At 27.4% G+C, this 22,492-nt stretch overlaps 1 protein-coding gene across 13 annotated transcripts in view; it reads left to right on the top strand.

Moving 5' to 3' along the window:
- Positions 1-22,492, top strand: part of gro (groucho) — a 233,087-nt gene that overhangs the window by 151,848 nt on the left and 58,747 nt on the right. For 12 of the 13 annotated variants that reach the window (XM_014420127.3, XM_014420128.3, XM_014420123.3 and 9 more), the window contains exon 2: positions 9,816-9,893. The exons of the other annotated variant lie outside the window; for it this stretch is intronic. In XM_014420127.3, the coding sequence (XP_014275613.1) occupies positions 9,816-9,893 (78 nt within the window). The remainder of the gene's footprint in view (positions 1-9,815; positions 9,894-22,492) is intronic. 13 annotated transcript variants of the gene reach the window in all.

Below are 22,492 nucleotides of genomic sequence, written 5' to 3' on the forward strand. Positions count from 1 at the left end.
TAGTAATAAAATTTAATAATCTAACTTAAAAGGTTGTGAACGTTGCTAATTAAAATTAGATTATTATGTGAGGGTTGTCAAATACGTTTTTTCCCTTTTTCGTCTTATAGAATTGACATTACCCTGTCAAGGTTTAAAATAAATCATGATGTTGGGTTCTCAGTGAGTAAAAAATAATAATACAGATATATGTGTATATGTATCTATGTTAGTGAGTGAAAATATAAAATTTTTCAATGTTTTCAAGGATTATATAAATATATTTCTAATATATTTGAATATATTTTGTGTTTGTTAGATTATATTGGTTTGTTTAGTTGTTAACCTAACAAACCCATTCTAAATACTCATCTCTATACAGGGTTTTATATATGGAATATGAAAATAAATTTATCTTTACATTTTGGATAACTGTAATCTAAACGAAAGCTCATGTTCTCAAAACAACATTCACGTAGAATTGATTTTTTTTGTTTTCTGTTTTCCTAAAAGAGATTTTTCAATTTGAATATAAAATTTCCACAGCTTAGGCCGTAAAAGCTGTTATTTCTGGTAGCGTAAACGTTGAACGCTAATGGACAGAATGCTCTAACATTCCAAAACACTGACTCCGCGTAAAGCACTTAAATCTTTTGAGCTACTAATTGCGGTTTTACTCGGAATATAATATATATGGAATATATATATTTGTGGTTCTTGATCAGTCAATAAAACTATATTGACGTTTTGCGACATTATTGTTAGCATAGTCTTGCTCTACAGTGATAAAAATGTTTTTTAAATTAAAAAATTTCTGAAACTAATTATTAAAAACTTAAATGTACATAACCTAATTTAAGATGACCATTCTTAAAAATGTCTCCTAGCAAAAATTCGACTCCTTAACCCCAGAACTCATCGGTTCTTAATTCTTCTTGGGGAAGAAGAAGAAAAAAAAAAAGTCACCCCAAATTTTGCTAAATAAATTTGCATCCTTGTAGAAAAACTGTGTAAAGTAAAATACTGGAATTCACTGTATATCTGCTATTTTATATTTGTTTCTTTTATTTTCTTTAAATTTTAAGAAAGAGGGATTCCAGTACATTTTGAAATATTTGAAACGAAACTTTATTACAAAAAAAAAAATGCACAAAATAATACAATTTTAGGGGAATATGCAAAACAATATAAAATCTTTTAATTGTTCAGGTGGGTTTCTCGCTAATAACTTATGAGTGGAGTCAAACACCATTTTTTTAAAAATTATTTAATTTCAAATTAACCCAAGTCTTTTAACCTTGTAATATCTTTCTTTTACGTCGGCAATGCCTGAACGTCTGTGGTATCATTGTCACGCTCTCCAGATCTGACGCCGCTGAAGTTTTAGTTTCGGATGGCATAAAATAAAGTTCTGCAAGCCCGGTCTGTGGCATTAATTCTTTGCGATGATAATTAAAAGTAATTAAAACTTGTGAAACAATTGTCGTTCGTCCACTCCTACTGTGGAAGAAAAGTGGCAGAATTTGACGGTAATTTAATCATTTTAGAGGAACCTGTTCTGTAATTGATAATCCACGATGAATTTTACCTTTAGAAAATTAGTTTGTATATCTCTGATTGAATATTTCATTAGGAAATTTTCTTTTATTTTTATTGAAATTTATGTCAGGTGAAGTTGCAGCTTATATAAAGGGTTGAAATGGGTTACGTTTAAATTTTTTTATTATTTTGGGTTAGGTTATGTATTCTAACCTATTAAATTGGATTTAATTGTAATGGTTAATATATATTATTCTTGATATATATTCTTGATTAAGTACATATCGCCCGTCGCTCTCGTTAATAAGATGAGATAAGTCGTAACAAAGTAGTCCTACCGGAAGGTGGGGCTAGATTTATACAGATCATAATCTAGGGCTGTTTTTTTTTTTTTTTTTTTTTTTTACATTAAAAGCTTATTTGTGCAATTCAAATTGGTCTGATTTTTTTAAAGATCTATCATAATACTCATAACTTTGAACAGCATTTATTATGAATGTTAATGCTTTCATATTATCATTTTTATTTTGGGCATCAAAGGCACATGCGATTCTCCAATGATTCTCGGAACTCGACATTATCATATGAAATTTACGAGGTTATATGAAAAAATACAAAATGTTTTGGAATTACTATTTACTAACACAATTAAAATTTACAAAAATAAATAAATAAAATAATAATAATATAAATAATACAATTTTTTTTTTAATTCATATTAACGAAAGCTGAAAAGTTGGCTAAGCTGGCACATTTCATTAATAAAATAGTTGTAATTTATTTATTATAATCTAAATAATTCATAATAATAAAAAAAATTTAAATCTGAATATTTCCTAAACATAGCATTAACGGCCATACTACCTGCATTGGTTTATTTAGAAATCATTATTTCAGATATTTAGTTGTATAAATAAATAAATATATTTCTCCATAAATATAAATTTTATATATTTATATCAACTTTGGAGGATGTAATAATAAAAATATTGAGGTCCTAATGATTAAGGAACTGGAAGCCTGCAACGAGGTGACTGAATAAAGGAGGAACTTTCGGACGACTATCGACCGCCGCATCAGAACCTGTTGCTCAACTCCTCTATCGGCCATTGAAGAGCTTTCGTCTTCGGCAATTTTAGCCTCAGTTAGTAGGGGAGGGGATCGTTTCCCACCTCGGTTCATCACATTAATAGCATTCAGTTAAGGATATAATTGTGGTCCGGGATCCAACAGCACTTGGATTTTGTAACAACGCTCTACGAATTATGTTGTTAAATATTGTTATATGATAAGATTATTTTAACAAAAATAATTTTAAAATTTACCACTGTAATCTATAAAGACTAGACAAACGGTCCAGACTTCCAATTCATTACAAAAGACTGATCTACATGACTATTATAAGGCCTATCTGGACATACGGAATTGGACTATGGGGCTCCACTAAACCATCTAATTCCTCTAGAATCCAATCCTTACATTCCAAAATCCTTCGTAAAATCCTTAATGCTCCTTACTTTGTCACAAATCAAATTATCCATCAGGACCTCAATGTCCCTTATGTTGCCGATTTGGCCAGAACCAGATACCAATCCTTCCATAATAAACTTCCCAACCACCCAAACCTACTCGTTTCTATCCTCCTAGGCGTCTGAAAATAAGATGGCCTCCAGATCTTCTCCTTTCGAAGTGTTTTTGGAGTTCTATCAATGGGTAGATTCTCCACATGTTTGTATCATGTCATAATATCACTTACAGCAAATTTACTTGATGTGTATATATGTATACAGTTGTAAATAACAATAAATAAATTATAAAAAAAAAAAAAATCTAGGAAGAAAATATTTTTCTTATCTGTGAAAAGTGGTGAAATAACTTATCTGCCTGGTTTTTCTACTTACCCTATTGTAGTGCTAGGTACATATTTCATACTTTTATTTAGAACGATCTTCCCTAATAGTTATGTAAATAACACAATTATTATTTTAAAAATAATATAATTACGTTTACTGACTTAGTTGTAAATTTAAAATATTTCCTTTAGAAGTTTTCAATTATCATACAATAAGGAAATTAACTTGTGTGTTTTTTTATTGCAATTAGTTATCTTTTTAAAATGTCATTTCAAAGCTTGACTGGAATAGCTGTATAAATTTGTTTAAAATACCATTTTTTTTCTGCCATTTTATTCTGATTTATTCTCGTTTTGTTGCGTAAAACATAAAATCATTGGGTTTAGGCATATTGTTTTATTGCACTTAGGTCTCTTTATGAAGTGTCATTTCAAAGTCTGACTGGCATAGCTTTATAAATGTGGAATAAATTTGTTTAAAATACTAGTATTTTTGAGTTATTTTATTCTGATTTATTCTTGATTTGTTGCGTAAAACATAAAATCATTGGGTTTGGGCATTTTTTTTTTTAATGCAGTTAGGTCTCTTTATGAAGTGTCATTTCAAAGTCTGACTGACATAGCCTTATAATTGTGGAATAAATTTGTTTCAAATAATAGTATTTTTTAGCTATTTATTCTCGGTTGGTTGCGTATAAAATAAAATCATTAGGTTTCGGCATTTTTTTTTTAGCAATTATGTCTGTTTATGAAGTGTCATTTCAAAGTCTGACTGGCATAGCTTTATAAATGTGGCATAAATTTATTTAAAATACCAGTATTTTTTAGCTATTTATTCTTTTTTTTTTTTTTTTGTGCATGTAACGTAATATCATTAAAACATTTAAGCATGATATTTATAATGTAGTAACCTTTGTTAATCACGTAAAAAATTTTATGAGAATCACAATTTGATCAGATTCCTATTTTTTTCTTCAAAATATGGCGTTTACGCTAAGCTTTAAGCTGTTTTTTCTCTAATACTGGTCCCATTTAAAGGTATTTTATTTTATGGCCTTTATTACTATTTTAAATATCTGCTCGTACATTATTGCGATAAAATGAGTTTTAGGAAGTTTACAAACAAAGCTTTCTTTTCCTCAATTGTTTATAAACTTTTTTTTTTTGCCCCACCGTATGAGTGTCAAGAAATCGCGTTTTAGTTTCACCTTTCGAATATAGCCAGAGGACTAGAAAACCATTGTGAGGACAATAGATGTCCATCGCCCGGCAAAATGGAACCAGATCAGATGAAAATGCGTGCCTGAGGCGTATCAAATCTAGAACCTATTTTGTAAAGAGATATCTTGCGCGGACTCGTCTAGAGGCACCGCATGGTCAGTATGTGGGTAGCTAAAGTAGGATGTCCATACCAAACTGAAAAAAACCGTCCTCTAAGAGTATATTCACATTTATCGTATTCCTTTGGATTGTTGTAAATTACGTGGACGCTTCTTTAGTGGAAATCCCTAACTATTTATTGCTTAAAATGGTGGCTAGGAAAGATGATAACACTTTTCAGATTGCGACTGTTTTCGTATATTCATGCTTAAAAAAATTACAGAAAACATTTTATATATATTTAAATGATAAAATGGATTGTTCATAAAAATTTTGTCTTCATTAAAATGCATTAAATATATTTGTAACTATGTATTTATGATGGATCTTAAATGATGGAAGGAATAATTTATATTATTATATATAAATAATTATATTCATATTATCGTGTAATTTTTTCAAATAAATATACCACTTGCAATATAAGATGTTATTCGAATATAAATATAGCCGAATTAAAAAAAAAAAAAAATCAAAACTGTTGATACGACAAACAATGTACATGTTTATTAGTGAATTAGCTCGTCAGATTTTATATTAATTTGTATATTTTTTTAAATTTATTTTTTAAAAATAGGCGCACGTGCAAGCATATCTTAGCTACTACTCGGAATATTTTCATCAAAATTTAAACCAGAAATAAATATTATTCATAATAGTCTGGTTTGATGAAAATTTATACAATGATTTATTACAATACATGTATGGATCAAGATCAAATTAAAAAAATATATAAATAGAAAAATACATATTTAATTTTCAGTACCATAAATTCACTCGCAAATTCAGTTTAACTCAACTTAGTTTTCAGTTAATTCAATTAATATTCTTGATAATAGCAATTTTTTATTGCCTTTTCGTATGGTTTTTATAACGCAATTACGGAAATAACGATTCGACTATAGATATCCATGAAATTGAAAAGTGTATTTATTATTATTTTCATGAGTAATTAATTTCTTTTAGAGAGTATTGCAATTTTTATATGAATTACACTTCATACTTACCTTTTGAAAGTTAAACAATTAGCTTGAATTAAATAAGGAATTATAAAAGTGTACCGTCACTAAAGAAATTCGAGACGGCTTCACACTATCGATTAACCTGAGAGTAATACAATTTCATTTATCTGGGTTAAGGATAATGATTAATCTGGAATAATACAAATTTTTTCGTTTATAAAAATAAAAATCGTTCGATATAATTTGTTATTAAATTAATTTACAATTTGGCATATTTATAACATCTATTTTAAAATTAGGAATAGGACCCGATTTCTTCTACTGTAGCTTAAACATTTTTTTCATAATTGAACAATCTATGCAGTGAGGATCCTGACAAAAATTGTTTTTTAAATGTTTCATAAGCTGTAATGAACATTTTTTTCATTTCTCAATAAAAACCTAATATTCTTTATATATATTATATAGACGCGGTTTACTTAAGTTTCAAGTTGCTAAATGTAATTACTCAGTACAAAACAATTACAATTTTATTAATGTAATATAATAGAAAAAGATAATTTAGGATAATCTTATGTAGTAGATTGTGAGGAACAAAGGAACCTTACGGATTAAAAAAAAATAATTACAAAATACATTTTTTGTATAAAATAATTTTTTTAATAATACTTTTTTTTTAGGATTGTACTAATACCTGAAGAGATGTATTTTAAATTGAGAATTTCCAGTATAGGATTGACGTATATATTACGAAAAAATATTACCTATTTGTGTTGAAACTTATTTCTTGAAAATAATAACAATAATTCGACCTACAAAAATATTTTTTTAAAATTTATTTATTGCTATTTACAACTGTACATTAATTATAATACATTTAGTAAATTTGATCTCAGTTAAATTAGAGTGTTACAGGCGTGTAGAGAAACTACCCATTGGTAGCACTCTAATGACGTTTTACATTATTAGCAGGTCTCGTGACCATCTCCTTTTCAGGCGCCTGGGAGGATTGTCAGGAATGGAAGAGGAAGCAAGGTTAGAAACTAGTGGGTTAGGGTGGTTAAAGAGTTTTTAATGGAACGAGTGATAACTGGCTCGGGTTAGATCGGTTATGGAACATTAAGGTCTTTGAGTATGACTTTATTTGTGACAAAGTAAGAAGCAGTGAGGGTTTTGGATTGCAATGATTGGATACGAGAGGAATTCGAATGTTTAGTGGAGCCCTAAAACTCCGTATGTCCAGATTGACCTTATTACAGTCATGTAGATCAGTCTTTTGTGATGAATTGAAAGTTTAGACCGTTTGTCCAGTAAGTGCTGTAAAAGTCTAAATCGACGTGCAGTTTCCTTATTAAAGCAGACTGTGGGGCAGTCGGTAGGTTTACGACAAAGGGTAAAGGTGATTTGATGTGATTTGTTGGTATTTATTTAATCCTCCAATTAAGACACCATGTTTCGAGGGCTGTGATATGGGCTTCAAATATTTAAATCGTTATTTTGCCTTTAGACAACTATTTTCCAACCATTCCATATATATACCCAAATTCATAATAATCAAAAATATATAATTGTCTTAAGGTCAAACACTTTGGAATAAAAAAAACAATGCTCTTAATACATATATTAATTTTCTTCTTGAAAGTTTGTGCTTGCGCAGGAATACGGTATCCCTCTCTCATTATACAATTTTTTTTTTTAAAGTGCATCTACAATAATATAAAATTTGTCTTTTTATTTATGATTAAAAATTGAAAAACATCCAACTAATAAATTTATTTATTAAATTTGAGTATTTTGTGATTATATTGTACTAAATATTTTCAAATTATTTGTATAATTGATAAATTTTAATTTAAGAGCTTAAGGTTTAATAAGACTGTGGTTTGGGGCTGTGGGACATTTCGATTAATTATTACTATAATATAATGAAATTCCAGATGCCGGGAACGAACTTGGGTTTTTCTTACCCAATTGTTTTTTAAGTTTAAATAAGTTATTTTTATTTTGTATTTATCTAAACTTTTTACATTGTCAAAATTAAAGAAACACTGATCAAAATTAAAATAATAATTTATTTCTTATTATTTTTTAAGGTTTATAATCTGAAATAAAACAGAAAAACTGTATGAGATTGTATATATAAAAAAAAAGTAAATAATGTAATAAGGATGAGGTTGCTAGGTACTTTTGGCAGTTATTATAATCATGTTAACTTTAGCCAAAAAAAAATCCTAACGCTACCATGTTAACTACTCTTACTCCAAATTAACAAAACGTAAATGTGAGTTTAATAGTTATCCAACCGACTGACTGGAAGGAAGAAAACCAGAGTGACCAAGTGTCCAAGGGAGAGGAATCAATAGGATTCCTCTACACACAGAGCACACAGCCATGACAGCTAATAACTCGGCAAGCATTGATCCTCAACCTCCCCCCCCCCTTCGGTCGCAGGTTTTGTACACACTTTACCTGGGAAACCAGGTACTTGGGAGCAGTTACGGACCTATTTAAGTTCTCTCCGAAATATACCATACTTATTTTGTTTAATATCAACCACACGTATTCAATTGATTTCATCTCTGAAAACCATGCTTTTTTAGTGCATAGTTTACAATTATTAAGTAGGAATCAAAGAAAAATATTTAATTATTTTAGGGATCATATACAATTTTAAAATATAACTTTTATTGCATCTAATATAAAATGGATTAACCGTTGCACAATGGTACCATTGATCTTAAAACTTGGGCATCTCACGAAATAACTGAATCGAGACATTTATTGTAAATTTTTAATGCATATTTTTTTGTTTTAAATGCACCTAAACTGGCAGGTGTCCAATATTTTCCACCATGTAAACTTGTCGATCAATAGATTTATTGTTTAATAATGCTTTTTTTTATTGTTTGTTAATTTAATTTATTATCACTTTCCTCATTTAAATTATATTGCGTATTATCGATGTCATTGGCCTTTAAGTACTTACACAATTATGGTAACCGACCTCAACGTACTAATAATTTTTCTAACATTCTTTTTTGACAAAAACTTGTATTTTTTTTTTTTAGTTCCACTTTTCTGTTTTTCAAAATTTGAAAAGTGCCTGTCTATTTGAATCAATTTTTTTTTTATACTGTTATTGTGAACTACTCATCAGTAGTTTTTTAAGTTTCTCTTTTAACATAATAATTCATTTGTTAATGACCTTAATGTTTTTAAAACCTTAAAAATCGATGGTTCATTAAAAAACTTTTTTTTTCAATATATTCTATTATTAAGTAATAACTCTTGTAGTTTTTCTTGTTTAATTGTCGTTTATTGTTAGGTAGTTTCATCTTGTAGTATTAAATGTCCAAATACTCAATTTCACTTCTGTTTCATAATTTATTTTTTTGTCGTTTTTGGTTTAATTTTTCTTGATATAGTTCTTTACATTTTAATAGGTCATATTATTAGTTGTGTTATATATATTTTCCCCCTGTATTTTGTTATTCACGTTATAATAAATATTGTTTAATTCGGAAAGTTATATTTAAAAAAATCTTTTCAAAATAGGATTTGTGTTTTGCTGTAGTTAAAATGTTTTTGTTTGTATTATTAATGTTTTAGTTTGTATTTCTTTAAATTCATTTTTATTGATTTCAAAATATTTTTGGTTTGTTTTTAATTTTTTTATTTTATTTATACATCAATTAATTCTTCTAATTAAAATCACCCGTTAGTTTCTAATATTGCTTCAAGAAATTGTTTGCGTTGAAATTGAACGATAACTCGACAGCGCTTCTGTCTTACATGCTGCGAGTATCGAAATTCGTTTACGAAAAATAGTAAAAATTAAATTCGAATGATAACAGAATTTCGTAAATTTTGAATTACTTTTAGGATATGATGAATTTGAATTTACCTTTTGTCTCTGATACTTTATCAAATTACCGACACCCCCAATCCCTGCTGGAGTAAGTAGTGTAATTCATTTTTTGTTTTGTTTTTATATTTTATTTTTTAGTTTTTAATCTTAATTTTTTAAATATATTTTTGTATTTTTTCCATTAATTTTATTTCGAATTCGTGAAAAATGTTTGAAAAAAAAAATATTTTTTTAGGACATTATGAATGTGGGTATGAATCCAGAAAACGCGTATCTAAGAGCGGGACCATCGCCTTCCGGAAGTAAAAAATATGTATGTATTTTTAATTAAATTTATTTTATTATTATTTATTTTATTTTTGTATATATTATTTTTTATTTTATGTTGTAGCTAATAAGCATTCTAATTATTGATTTATTTATTTCGTCTAATATTGTATTTTATATAAGCATTTGCATTCTTAATAAGTTATTTATTTTGTTTATTACTATATTTTATATGATGTGCATTTGCATTCTTAGTTATTTATTTTGTTTATTCTTGCTACATTTGTAAAGCCTTTTTCACACCATTTGTTATATAACTATTTTAATTATATAATGTAAAACATTTGTAGAAACATAAAAAAAAATTCTTGTTATTTAATACATAAAAAATCAAATTCATATTTTAATGTGTTTATGAAAGTTAATAATTTTTTTTATTATTACATGCAACATGCAAACAGTTTTGTTTTCTTTCATTTCTTATTCATTTTCACTTCGACTGATGTATTGTTTTACTTTGAATCTATAGTGCATTTATTTTATTTTATTGTTAATATTCTTGTTTTTTTGAAACTTTTTTCAAAAAATTGAAATTATACAATCTGCCCCACTCAAGGGCAATATGTATTAAGGGTATAAGTTATCAAATATACTATATGTACGTATTAGATAAAGAAAAAATAAAATTAAAAAAAAAATAAAATAAGAAAAATAAAAACTTTTTTTATATATAATTTATTTATTGATATTTACAACTGCATTAAAAAATATATAAAATTAGTAAATGTGATGTCAGTTATACAATGGCAGGATACTAACTTGTGGAGAATCTACTCATAGATAAAAGTCCAATAAGTAAAAACAAAAATGGATAATAATAATAATAATGAAAATAATAATAAGAAAAATAAAGTAAGTGGATTACAATAATGAGAAAATCTATAATAATATGAGAAAAATGAATAGAAAATAAATTTAGGTAAGAATTATTAATCTATAAATTACTTATTAATCGAAAAATCTATAAGAAATTGAAAAATTAAAATGAAATAAATATATCTATTAACTATTTTTGTATTGCATTTTTATATTTATATAGAAATACTATCTAATTAGGTACTATTCACCTGTCTGATTTTAAAAGACTGAAAATTAACCCACAATGATTTATAATTTGAATTAATTATTTATTAAGCTGGTGAATAATAACCAATAAAATATCTAATTTTTTCACTCACACGGCTTTTCTAACTGGGTTCAGGAGTGAATATTGGTCCATCTTAACTGGCGATTTAATGTTCTAGAATTAGGAAAAGAGCTCATAAAATATTCTATAAGATCTTTAATTTTCGAATTATTTTAAAAACTACTAGAAAAGTGAACGTGATTCCATGGAATTTTGTAATACCTTTTCCTAATTTTTTAATGATTTAATTTCATTACTAATATATTAATTTCATATAAATCAATTTTAATTTCGAACAAAAGTTTTTATTTTTTATTGTTATTTATTTATTTAATACCAGATCGGCCTGGTAGGCCTTAAATGGTTGTTATAAGTTACACTTGTTTTTTTTTAACAATTATTTATGGGGAGAGGGGTATGGTCTCTTACAAAAGACACACCTAACACTATATACAACGTTATAAATTAAAAAAAAGTTAAGATAAAATAAATATATAAAAATAATAATTCTTAATAAGAGAAAAGTAAGGTTAATAACGACATTCTTAGACCTTTTATTATAAATTATTGCCCTCTAATGAAAAATAAAACAAATTAATAAAATTTGTATTCATTTTTAGGATGCTACTTTTCTTAAAATAAATCAAGTTCCTTGGATCATCGTGGTGTAATATTATTTTTGAATCAAATTTGGAAAAAAATTTTTTAGTAGTTGCCGAGGAAACCGACGACGGTTTAGGCTTGGATGTTTTTTTTTCATTTCTCGGATTTTTAAAATTTCAAATTTTTTGTTTTTTTTTTCTAGTCGATTACAAGGGTTCATCATTGAATTTATACTCAAAATTATTTAGAATATTTTGGTACGCAAATCAATTTTATTATTCTGATTTTTAGAATTTTAACAATTATTTACTATATCGAGGTACCGAAAATCCTCTTTCCGCCCCCCCTCCAAAGTACCTTAAAATTAAGACTGGTATAAGTACCTGAAAACATCACTTATGTAAATTGAGTTGCGCACGAATGAATTTACGTATATTATTATTCATTTAGCACAAATATTTTAAATGGGTCAAAGGTGATATCGCTAAACGCTTACAGAGCCGTTTGATTGTCACGTAATGTCGTGTGACGCTGATAGAGAAATTATCACGCTAGACGTTGTAATAGCAAGTCAGTAACTACTTAGAACAGATTCGACCATCTTATTCTTAATTTGAACATTCTGCTCTTCGTGACCCTCGTTTTCTTAAAATACTCGTGACATTCCTATTGATCTTAAAATGTAACGACGGAGAAGGGCAATCCTCTGGATAATGATTTGTTTTATTTAAACATTTACGTTTTTATTGTAATTACGTATATAATGCTTAAATAATAATTACTTCGGTGTATAGAAGTGTAAATAATAAATATTTTAGACAAAATTTCTAGATTCTATTATTCTTATATTCATCCCCTACAGTGAAAAAAAAACAGTTTCCTTTTTAAAGGATTTTATAAACTAATAATTAATCCTAAAATAAATAGAAACATTACTTAATTGTTTCGTAACTGATGTATTCTATAATAAATAACTAATAACCTAGGCCCGGATTTTTATGCAGTAAAAAATCAAGAATATACCTTAAAAACTTGTGATATATGGAGTAAAAAAATATTAAATATATAGTTAAAAATTATTTTAAAATACAATAACACAGCAAAAATATAGTAATATGCCTAAGAAAGGTTCTGATTTAAAAAAAAAAAAAAAATAGCAGAAGGGATTAAATATAAAAGAAAAAAATTGTTTTTCTTATTTTTATAAACCAAAATATGTAAATGATTATAACGGATATTAAACATAACAATTAAAAACATAATATGACGCGCTTTCTGAACTGAAATAATAAAAATAAAACTTAAAATTTGTAAATCAAAAGAAAAACAACAATCATAAGATTTCAAAAGGATAACTAATTGACAATAATAAATAAAAAACCAATCAATAGAAAAATAATAACAAAGAAGAAACCGATAAAAACTTATAAATGTAAATAGGCTAAAACATAATTTAAATGATTAGACATTAGTTATAAAAGGTTTAGTTTTTGATATAAACGTAAAAAAAAATTACAAGATCACAACATTTGGAGGGAAAATTGGTAAATTTTTCTTATTTTTATATTTTTTAAGTTACATATTTTCAAAAATTAATATATACGTTTTTTTATTTTATTTTATGTTTTTATACTTTTTAAAACATTCATTTTATACTCATTAAAACATAAAAAGCTTACAGCTCCAAAACTATTTGTTCATAGAAGCTTAAAATTGAATTTCATTTGATGTATATTTTTTAACTTTACCTAGCTCGAAATAATTTAAAATCTCCAAAAAGTTACCTATTAAAAAAAAAAAATCCGTTAACATTTTTACAATTTAAATTCCTAGGTAAAATTTGTGGTGCGGTGCGCCTTTCGCACAACTTTCGCCTACCACCCAATACCAAGGTGCACCAGCTTTAACCATCAACTTATAGGACAGGAACTAGGTTGAAAAAAAAGACAGTTTTTGATTACATTAATGAAAACTATGTATTATTTATTACCAGTCAGTGAAAAATCAGTAGTTAGTGAATTTATTTTGAGAAATCTACATCTCAACAACCATTTGATGTAGTGATGTCTATCAACAATCAAATCAAAGCTATTTTGATGCACCACAAAGTAGTTTATGACGTTTATTGTCGTAGGAGTAGTATTCATAATATTCGACTAAATAAATTGACAAAATGTTGATTTCTAGTTGGTAGAAAAAAAATTGTATTTTATAAAAAATATATTTCAGGATTCATAAGACGTATAGATGTCTTCCAGCATTCTAATTAAAGCTATTTATATGCATTATGACGTTTATCTTCGTAGGAGTATTAGTTTTTATCATTTTTTAAACATTTTATCCGAACAACTAGAAATTAACATTTTATTAATTTATTTTGGAAAATATCATAAAAACTACTATTTCTACATAGATAAACGTCATAAACTACATTATAGTACATTTAACTAGTTTTAATTTGAGTGCTGGCAGACATCTGTACGTCTTATGGTTTCGGAAATAAAAATTTTTATAAATCAAACTTTATATATAACATTATATATTGTCTGAACAACTAGAAATCAACATTTTGTGAATTTAGTTTGTGGAACATCATGAAAACTACTTCGAAGATAAACATCATCATCTACTTTATAGTACATTAAACAAGCTTTTATATGACTTTTAATAGACTTTTATACATCAAATAGATTTTGAGGTTAGATTTCTTTATGAAATGTTCTTATTCAAGACTTTTTTAGCATTATTCATAGTTTAGCAAATTTACTGTACTTTAAATGATGTTCTCTTAGATTTTCATGTGCTATGGTTAATTTTAAAGATAGACCTCTTAAGGAAATTGTTTTAAACGTTTTGAAACATGGCAGACTCAATTTTGACTTGTAATTATACATAGTTTCCATTAACGTAATAAAAAAATTGGGTGAAATAGCTGCATTTTCAGGCATTTCAGGACTCTGGTCCCAAACTCTTAATTTTTAAAAGCAAGGTTTGACTTATCAATAATATTTATTTTCCCAAGTTGTGTAGCAGCAAGCCTATTTATTGCTCGTGTTGAAGTGTTTTTTTTTCTTACCTTCTTCATTGAATAGATAAATAACAGAATAAATAAATTCTAAATATATACATATGTAGTTGGTGCTCTTCCTTTGCCACATGGCATTTAAACCATTATATTGCCATGTGGCAAAGGAAGGGTACTAACTACTTATGTATATTAATTCTGCTATTTATCTATATCGTTGAAATTGTTTTTTTTTTCTGACCTCCTAGAAAGAAAAATAATTATAACAATTAAATATATACAAATGAAAAAAAATGAATGTATATAAGTAGGCAAACTAATTGTGGTAGTACGGAGTACCCAGCAGCGATCGTGCATTTTAACTCGTAATTTTTGCTAGCTTAAGTTGAAATTGTTTTTTATTTTCAAACCTCTTTATTTTTATATATGGTTACAAAATACAAATATATAATACGATACTAAATTGAAATTCACTACTTTTGTGATTTTCATATCAGGAATATAAATCGTTATTATTGAGAAGAGAATAACAAATATAAATTTTGTTCCTACTAAGAATAGTTTAGAAGAAGTTTAACAAAAGATAACTAAGTCGGAATGCTCAATTACACTCAGGCATTATCGGATTTTCCCGTTCCAATCAAATGTATACTTTACATTTCTTCTGTATTTATTATTATTAGTTTATCATTGCTAAAAATTAAAATTGTTAATTTTTCTTTTTTTGAAATGAACAAAATTAAATGTACTTTAGAGGAAGGATTTTTGAAAATTCCGCTTTGCTCTGTGTTATACTATTTCAATGAGTAACATTCCAGCCATAGACCTTAATATGTGGTTTTAGCTTCATAGGAATTTAAGTTTTTAGCTAGACTGACAACATGCATACAAAAACGCAAACCATTTTTCGAGACTAGGTTATTTAGAAATATTGGACTTCAAAACGTGTATGTCTATTGAAAACTAGAATTGAATACTTTCTATATATTTCATATGTTGGCATGTGAAGATGAAAAAAAAGAGTGTAAAAGAAAATATGAGATAAACGGTTATTCATTGAAACTCAGATTATTCAAAGGTATTTTTTTTCTTCAATTCTTTATTAGATATAATCGTTATTTATATTTTTCGGAATAACTTTATTTTTTTCTCTTACCTACTGATTTCACTGGCGTTGTTTGCAATTCTTTTATTTATTCTCTAACGTACAATTTTAATAATATAATAGAAACTAATTCTAATATTTGCTTTTATTCTTTATAGCTTTCTGATGTTAAATAACGACATAAAATTCTTCTAAAATTACAAAAAATTAAAACTTAGGGTCAATAATGTGAAGAAAATCTCTATCTCTGATTTTATTATACAACATACCTGGTCAAATTATAAATATACCCTCGTATTGCAATAAGGAATAATTTATTATTTTTATATTAAGGGTAGGATACATTTGTTAATCTTAAATGTGGATAATTTGTGATATAAGTAACCTTGTATCATGTTCGAAATAAAATAACACGTTACAAATACATACCATTTGTGAACGTACTTTTTTTGCCATAGTGGCTTATTAATTTTAACAGAGTGGGTCCGCTGAAGGCGTAGTTATTAGCGTTATATCAGAGGGATGATATAGAACGACGATAAACTTGTTCTAAACATTTTTTTTCGTATCCTTCATTAAAATAAATTAGTACATCATACATATATAATACATTATATGTATTATATATGATTTTACTGAGTCTTCTTCCTTTCCTAGTGGCATTATATGGATATCAGTCCAGCTAAGGTGGTATAGTCTAGTTATAGTCAAAGGCTACTACGCCATGGAATTAGTGGAACGTGATGGGACAATTAACATGCTATACATTATTGCATTGATAGTATATTTTAGAAAAATAAAATGTGGGAATAAACATCATACGGACGCAAGCATATCTCGATTTAACTCACAAATTTTATTTAATGTAAATACCTCAATAAAAAAAATTTTTTTTTTAAATTTTTCTCTTCTGTAAAATTCTAGGAAGGTTTATAAATTTTTTGTATAGCCCACACGGGACGAGTAGTTCTGAGTTTCTCTTTGATGTAAAAATAGTTCAGAAATAGAACTGATGGATAAAATTACTTCTTCGTTAGAAAAAAATCCCTTCATCTTCTTCTCCTGTTTCATTTAATGGTAAATAATGAATGTTTCCTTTTCATTTAATAAATACTGTGTCTCTTTTACTCTTTATTTCACAATAGCCTTGTTTTTTTATTCCTTGCACGAAAAATTTAAAAATCACGTTTAGAATTTGATTGTAGGTGTTTTACTAAAAAATAATTTTAATTACGAACAAAACATTTATAACAACATTTCAATAGTTTCGATAATTTAAAGAAAATCTGGTTTATACTATAAATCCTTTCTAATGAAAATTGCTAGTTTGTGTGGTTTGATACTGTGGATAAAAATATACTAAGATAAAAGTGAACTTTCGAATAATAATTCTTACTACTAAAAAAAAATTATAAAATACAGATGAAATGATCTTTGATTACCGGAAACTTCAGAATAAGATAAGAGAATGTTTATTGTGGACTCCATGAAATTTCTGAAGGTTTGCCGCAGGGATGTGTGTTAGGCTCAATGCTCTTTCTTCTCTATTATTGCTGACATCTCGGAGACTGAAAATGGAGTTACGGCTAAGTTTACCGATGATGCAACAGTTCTGTCTATAGGAAATGATGAGCAGGAAATCGTTGGAAAATTAAATACAGCGATAGCCAGTATACAGAGATGAATTTCAAAAAGGAAAATAAAACTGAATGAGTCGCAGTTGATAAATTTTGTTAAAAATGAATAACAAAGTGATTCCTTATTTACATCATGCCAAATATATCGAGATGACATTAAACGCCAAGCAAAGGTGGAAAGAGCATGTTAAAAAATATATATGTATCAAAAACTGTGAGGTAAAAAATTGACTAGCTTATTATATACAAACGAGTCCTTATAGTTCAAGAGCCGGGAAGAAAAAATGGCAGTTATCTCACCCCAATTTTTGATTACTTTAATGAAAACCATATAGTTACTAGACAAAATTGATGAGTCTGCCAAGTATAGGTGGGGGGAATAAAAAATGGCGGCTTTTTCAAAACGTTAGAAATAATTAATTTTTTATTTGGAGCACTATATCTTAAAAACTACCAACAACACTAAAAAATCTAAGAAAGCAGTATTGACAGTAGAGTAAATGTGCTGAAATATTAGCCCTAATAGAGCTATTTACGTCCAATATTTCTCGAGATATAGCCTTTTAAAAAGCATTATTTCATAAAAATGTATTGAAATATCAGTAGTTAGTTTATTTATTTTGAGAAATCTATATCTCAGGAACTATGTGACGTACAGGTGTCTATTAGAAATAAAATTAAACCTATTTTAATATACTATAAAGTAGTTTATTAACTTTACCTTCGTAGGAATAATAGTTTTCATGATATTAGTTACAATAAATTGAGTTATAGTTGTTCGACAATAAGTTTGATTTATGAAAAACTTTATTTAAGAAGCCATAGGACGTATATATGTCTGTCAGCACTCAAATTAAAGCTAGTTAAATTTACTATAAAATATTAATTAAGTTTATCTTTGTAGGAGTAGTAGTTTTTATGATATTTGATAAAATAAACTCACAAAATTTTATTTTCTAGTTGTTCGTATAAAATGTTGGGTTTTTGAAAAATATATCTCTAGATCCATGAGACGCTCATATGTCTGCCAACACTCAAAATAAAGGGAATTTAACTTACTTTAAAGTAGTTTATGACACTTATCTTCGTAGGAGTGGTAGTTTTTATGATATTCACATATGAATATAAATTTGGCAAATGAAAATTTTTCCGAACAACTAAAATCAATTTATTTTATCAAATTTCATGAAAACTACTACTCCTTCGAAGGTAAATATTATCTTTCACTTTATAGCACATTAAACTAGCTTTAATTTGAGTGCTAATAGACATCTGTCCGTCAACTAGTTCCTGAAATATAGATTTCTCAAATTAATTAACTAACTACTCATATTTCAGTACGTTTCCATACATCATTTTTATAAAATATTGCTTTTTGAAAAGCTCTATCTCGAGAACTATTGAACGTAAATATCTCGCTAGTTAGGGCTTACATTTTAGCAAATTCACTCTACTTTAAATGATGACGTCTTAGATTTTCTATTGTTGTTGGTAGTTTTAAGGATATAGAGCTCCGAATAAAAAATTAATTATTTTTAACATTTTGAAACAGCCGCCATTTTTTATTCCCCCTACCTATACTTGGTACAGGTACAGACTCATCAATTTTTGACTAGTAATTATGCATAGTTTTCAATTAAGTTATAAAAAATTGGGGTGAAATAAGTGCCTTTTGGGCTCTTGTATATGTATAACATTTTTGATAATTTGGAATCCAATTGTTGTTATGCACGAGGGACTCTAACAGACAAATTATTCGCAAATTTCTAAATAAAAGTCCATTGGGAAATTATCTAAATATTTTTGTACATAAATAATTATCTTCAGAGAGTTCTTACTGTTGAGGATGAAATTAAAGAAATGGCCAAGTCACACCAAGAGCGACAACAAGGACAGACTAAAGGCCGTCCATCTCAACGTTAATGTCCTAGACAAATGAAAAAAACGACAGAGGCCCCAAGAGCTTGTGTAATAATGTGGTAGTTTGATGCCAAGTTATAATATTAAAAGAATATTATGTATACACGTTTTTAATTTTTTTTTCTGTAAAAGCGTCGTGTAGTGTTCAAGAATTAAATTGCTAATATGCTAATAATGAGCTTGAAAGTAATTTCAATAAACTCAATAAATAAAACAATATTTTTTATCAATAAATTCAAACAAACGTTTTACAAAATGAATATTAAAAATTAATTAAGGAACCTAATAACTCATGAGAACTTGGGTTCTATTAAATTTTCTAAGGATATGCAAGTACATTGTTCCCGTTTACTAATTTGCTTAATACTTAATTATAAATGAATATATTATTTACATATGTATATATAATAGTGTATTGGTTATATATTAAATTATATTTAATATATTGGAGTGTGTATCTCAGTGATAAGGCACTGCGCTACTAGCTCTAAGAACCCGGGTGACTGGTAATTATTTTCTTTTTCAGTGTAATCGTGAGTCAGCCCTGTGAGCTCAGGAGCCCTCCGGGGTATACTTAATCTCATTAAGTGGGCAGTGATTCGGACCTAATCACCTCCCTAGCATAACCATCGGTTTAGTAATAATATTTCCTAACAAAGTACTGCACCCTTGACCCTTCCATGCGTTATAGCCGTGCAGATATAATTTTTAATTTATTTACTATAGTATACATTTTTATTCTAATATTAGCTTTATGGTGATATGTTATATTAGGTTTATACTCCTTATTCTTCATGGGCTGTAGCGATACAGAGTTCACTTAATTTTTTTTTAAAAGTATTTAATGTATTTATTTATTAATATATAATTATGATTCTTGCGTTTTTTTCCGATGCATTTAATGGTGATATTGAATCTTCATCTTCTGAATTTTGCTGACCATCAGTAGTATAACGGCCATAACTTGGATAGATACCTCTTATCGAACCATTAAATTATTTAGTTCTATATTATATTTCAACCCATATTGGAGTTTATATTTTATATACATGAAGTATCCTACAATACCACTCCTTCGAAGGCTTTCAGGTCAACCCTGCCCTGAGAGATATCTGAATTATTTGATCAGTCCTGGGGAATTGAGGTGGAAATGGTTTTGTCCCCTGGAAAAGCGATATACTTCTATGTTAGATCCCCATCAATTCCAGGTCTTGTTTTTAGGAAAACTTTCCCGGTTTTTCCTTTTATTCTCGGAATCCTTTTTACTCTGACTTCTTGAGGTGGCTATCTTTTGGTAAAGATATAAAAAAAAAAAAATCTCCCGCAGTAAAGTAGAATCCCGCTTATCCATCATGGTCGGGACTGAGGCTTCACCTGTTTATTCGGATAAATGAATACAAGAAAAAGCTTTAATATTAAGTCATTTATTTACTGTTAATTTACAGGTCATGTGTATATAATTATATAATGAACTTAAAGTTATCAGACCAATTTAATGTAATATGGATTTTTTTTCGATTCATGATTTAATTTAAGCATTTTTATAGAAGTAAAAATATAAATTATGAAGAAGAGGGTTGGGGGTGAGGTTAGAAATAAATAAATTGCCGACGTTTCGTCCCACTTTGTAGAGCTTCATCAGGGCTGTTCCAGTTGAAAGATATCGAAACAGTTCATTGCACTTCATTAACATTACTTTTCAAAAGAGTTAGTAACATACATTTTGACATAAAATTTGAAAACATTTATCAGTTTATTAATAACTATAACATATTATAATATGTTTAAAATCTTTATGATCAAGCACTTAGTGAACAATAAATTTGATATATTACTATTAATACTTTATTAGGAAGTACTTATTCTTGAACAACGGTTTGCAAGTAGGTGAGTTGTTTATGATCACGTTCAACCGCCAAATCTTTCTCCAATTAAGGGTGCCTACTTTATGAGGCTGGGTGGACCCCAGACTGCTCATGGCTACAGTGAAAGAAAATAATTATCTACTAATAAATATACTAAACGTAATTACAAAACTAAACTTAAAAATTTTCTATCATTTTAGCGAATATTAACTATTGAATTAGGATAAATATTTTAAGTTTGAATTTAATTTACCTCACGATGATGTAAAATATTTAACAATTTGTTTAAAAAGAGAATTATTTAATTTTTTTTTAAATGATTGAAAAAATATGTGAGATATAAGATAGTAAATTTAAATATAACGAAACCTTCTGATCATGTCTTTTTCGACTTTATATTATCATTTTGATTTTATCTTTGCATTCTCCTAAGAGGATTTACTAATGTTGTCTTAACCTTCTCTGGCAGTTTTCCTCGTTTCCTTCTTAAGGCTGCTCTGTAATCTGCATACTAAAGAACATTTGTTTTATTAATATCTCCTTTTTTTGGTCTGTCTAATCTTTACCTCTTGTATTTCTTAAAAATATGCGGGCTTCATTTTGTATGTGTGTATGTGTATGTCGCAGAGAAATGGTTCATAAAAATGCAGATTTGGTCGAATCTCTTAGGTATATGATCAATTGACGGAAGTTGTTAAAATAACAACTCTGTTTAGTGATTTCCGTAAAGAAAGTAAATGATTTGATCAAATTCCTCAACTGTCTTAGTAAAAAAATGAAATAATATTGTTTACATTAAATGGTTAAGTTCGACGGGCTAACAAATTGTCTTGAAATTGTGGTTAAACGTTCCTGTGAACAATCCAAAATACAATGTAAAACAAAGATGTACTTGCAAAATAAAAGCGCTTTGTAACTTGAAAACTTTTATTTATTGATAATATTACAATCTGCCACAAATTTGGGCAATGGGTAATAGTGATAATTGTTTACTTTCATACATAAAAATAATATGAAAATAAAATAAGTAAATAAATAAAAAAAAATAATAAAAAGGAGATAAATATAAAAATAAAATCTCAATACGTTTTTTAGAAAAAAAAAATAAATAAATGAATCAATATCATCAAACTAATTTTAAAAAAATTTCCTCCACGCTTCCGTTTCATTGTTGCCTCATGTTCAACTGTTCGCTTTGAACAGCCCTGATGAAGCCCTGCAAAGTGGGGCGAAACGTCGGAAAATAAATCGTTGTAAACTATATTTTTTTCTCCTTTGACCACAACCCTGACCATCTTCTTATA

Source organism: Halyomorpha halys, unplaced genomic scaffold, assembly GCF_000696795.3.
Source record: "Halyomorpha halys isolate HHAL.00 unplaced genomic scaffold, Hhal_1.1 Scaffold261.1, whole genome shotgun sequence".
Classification (NCBI taxonomy): Eukaryota; Metazoa; Arthropoda; class Insecta; order Hemiptera; family Pentatomidae; genus Halyomorpha; species Halyomorpha halys.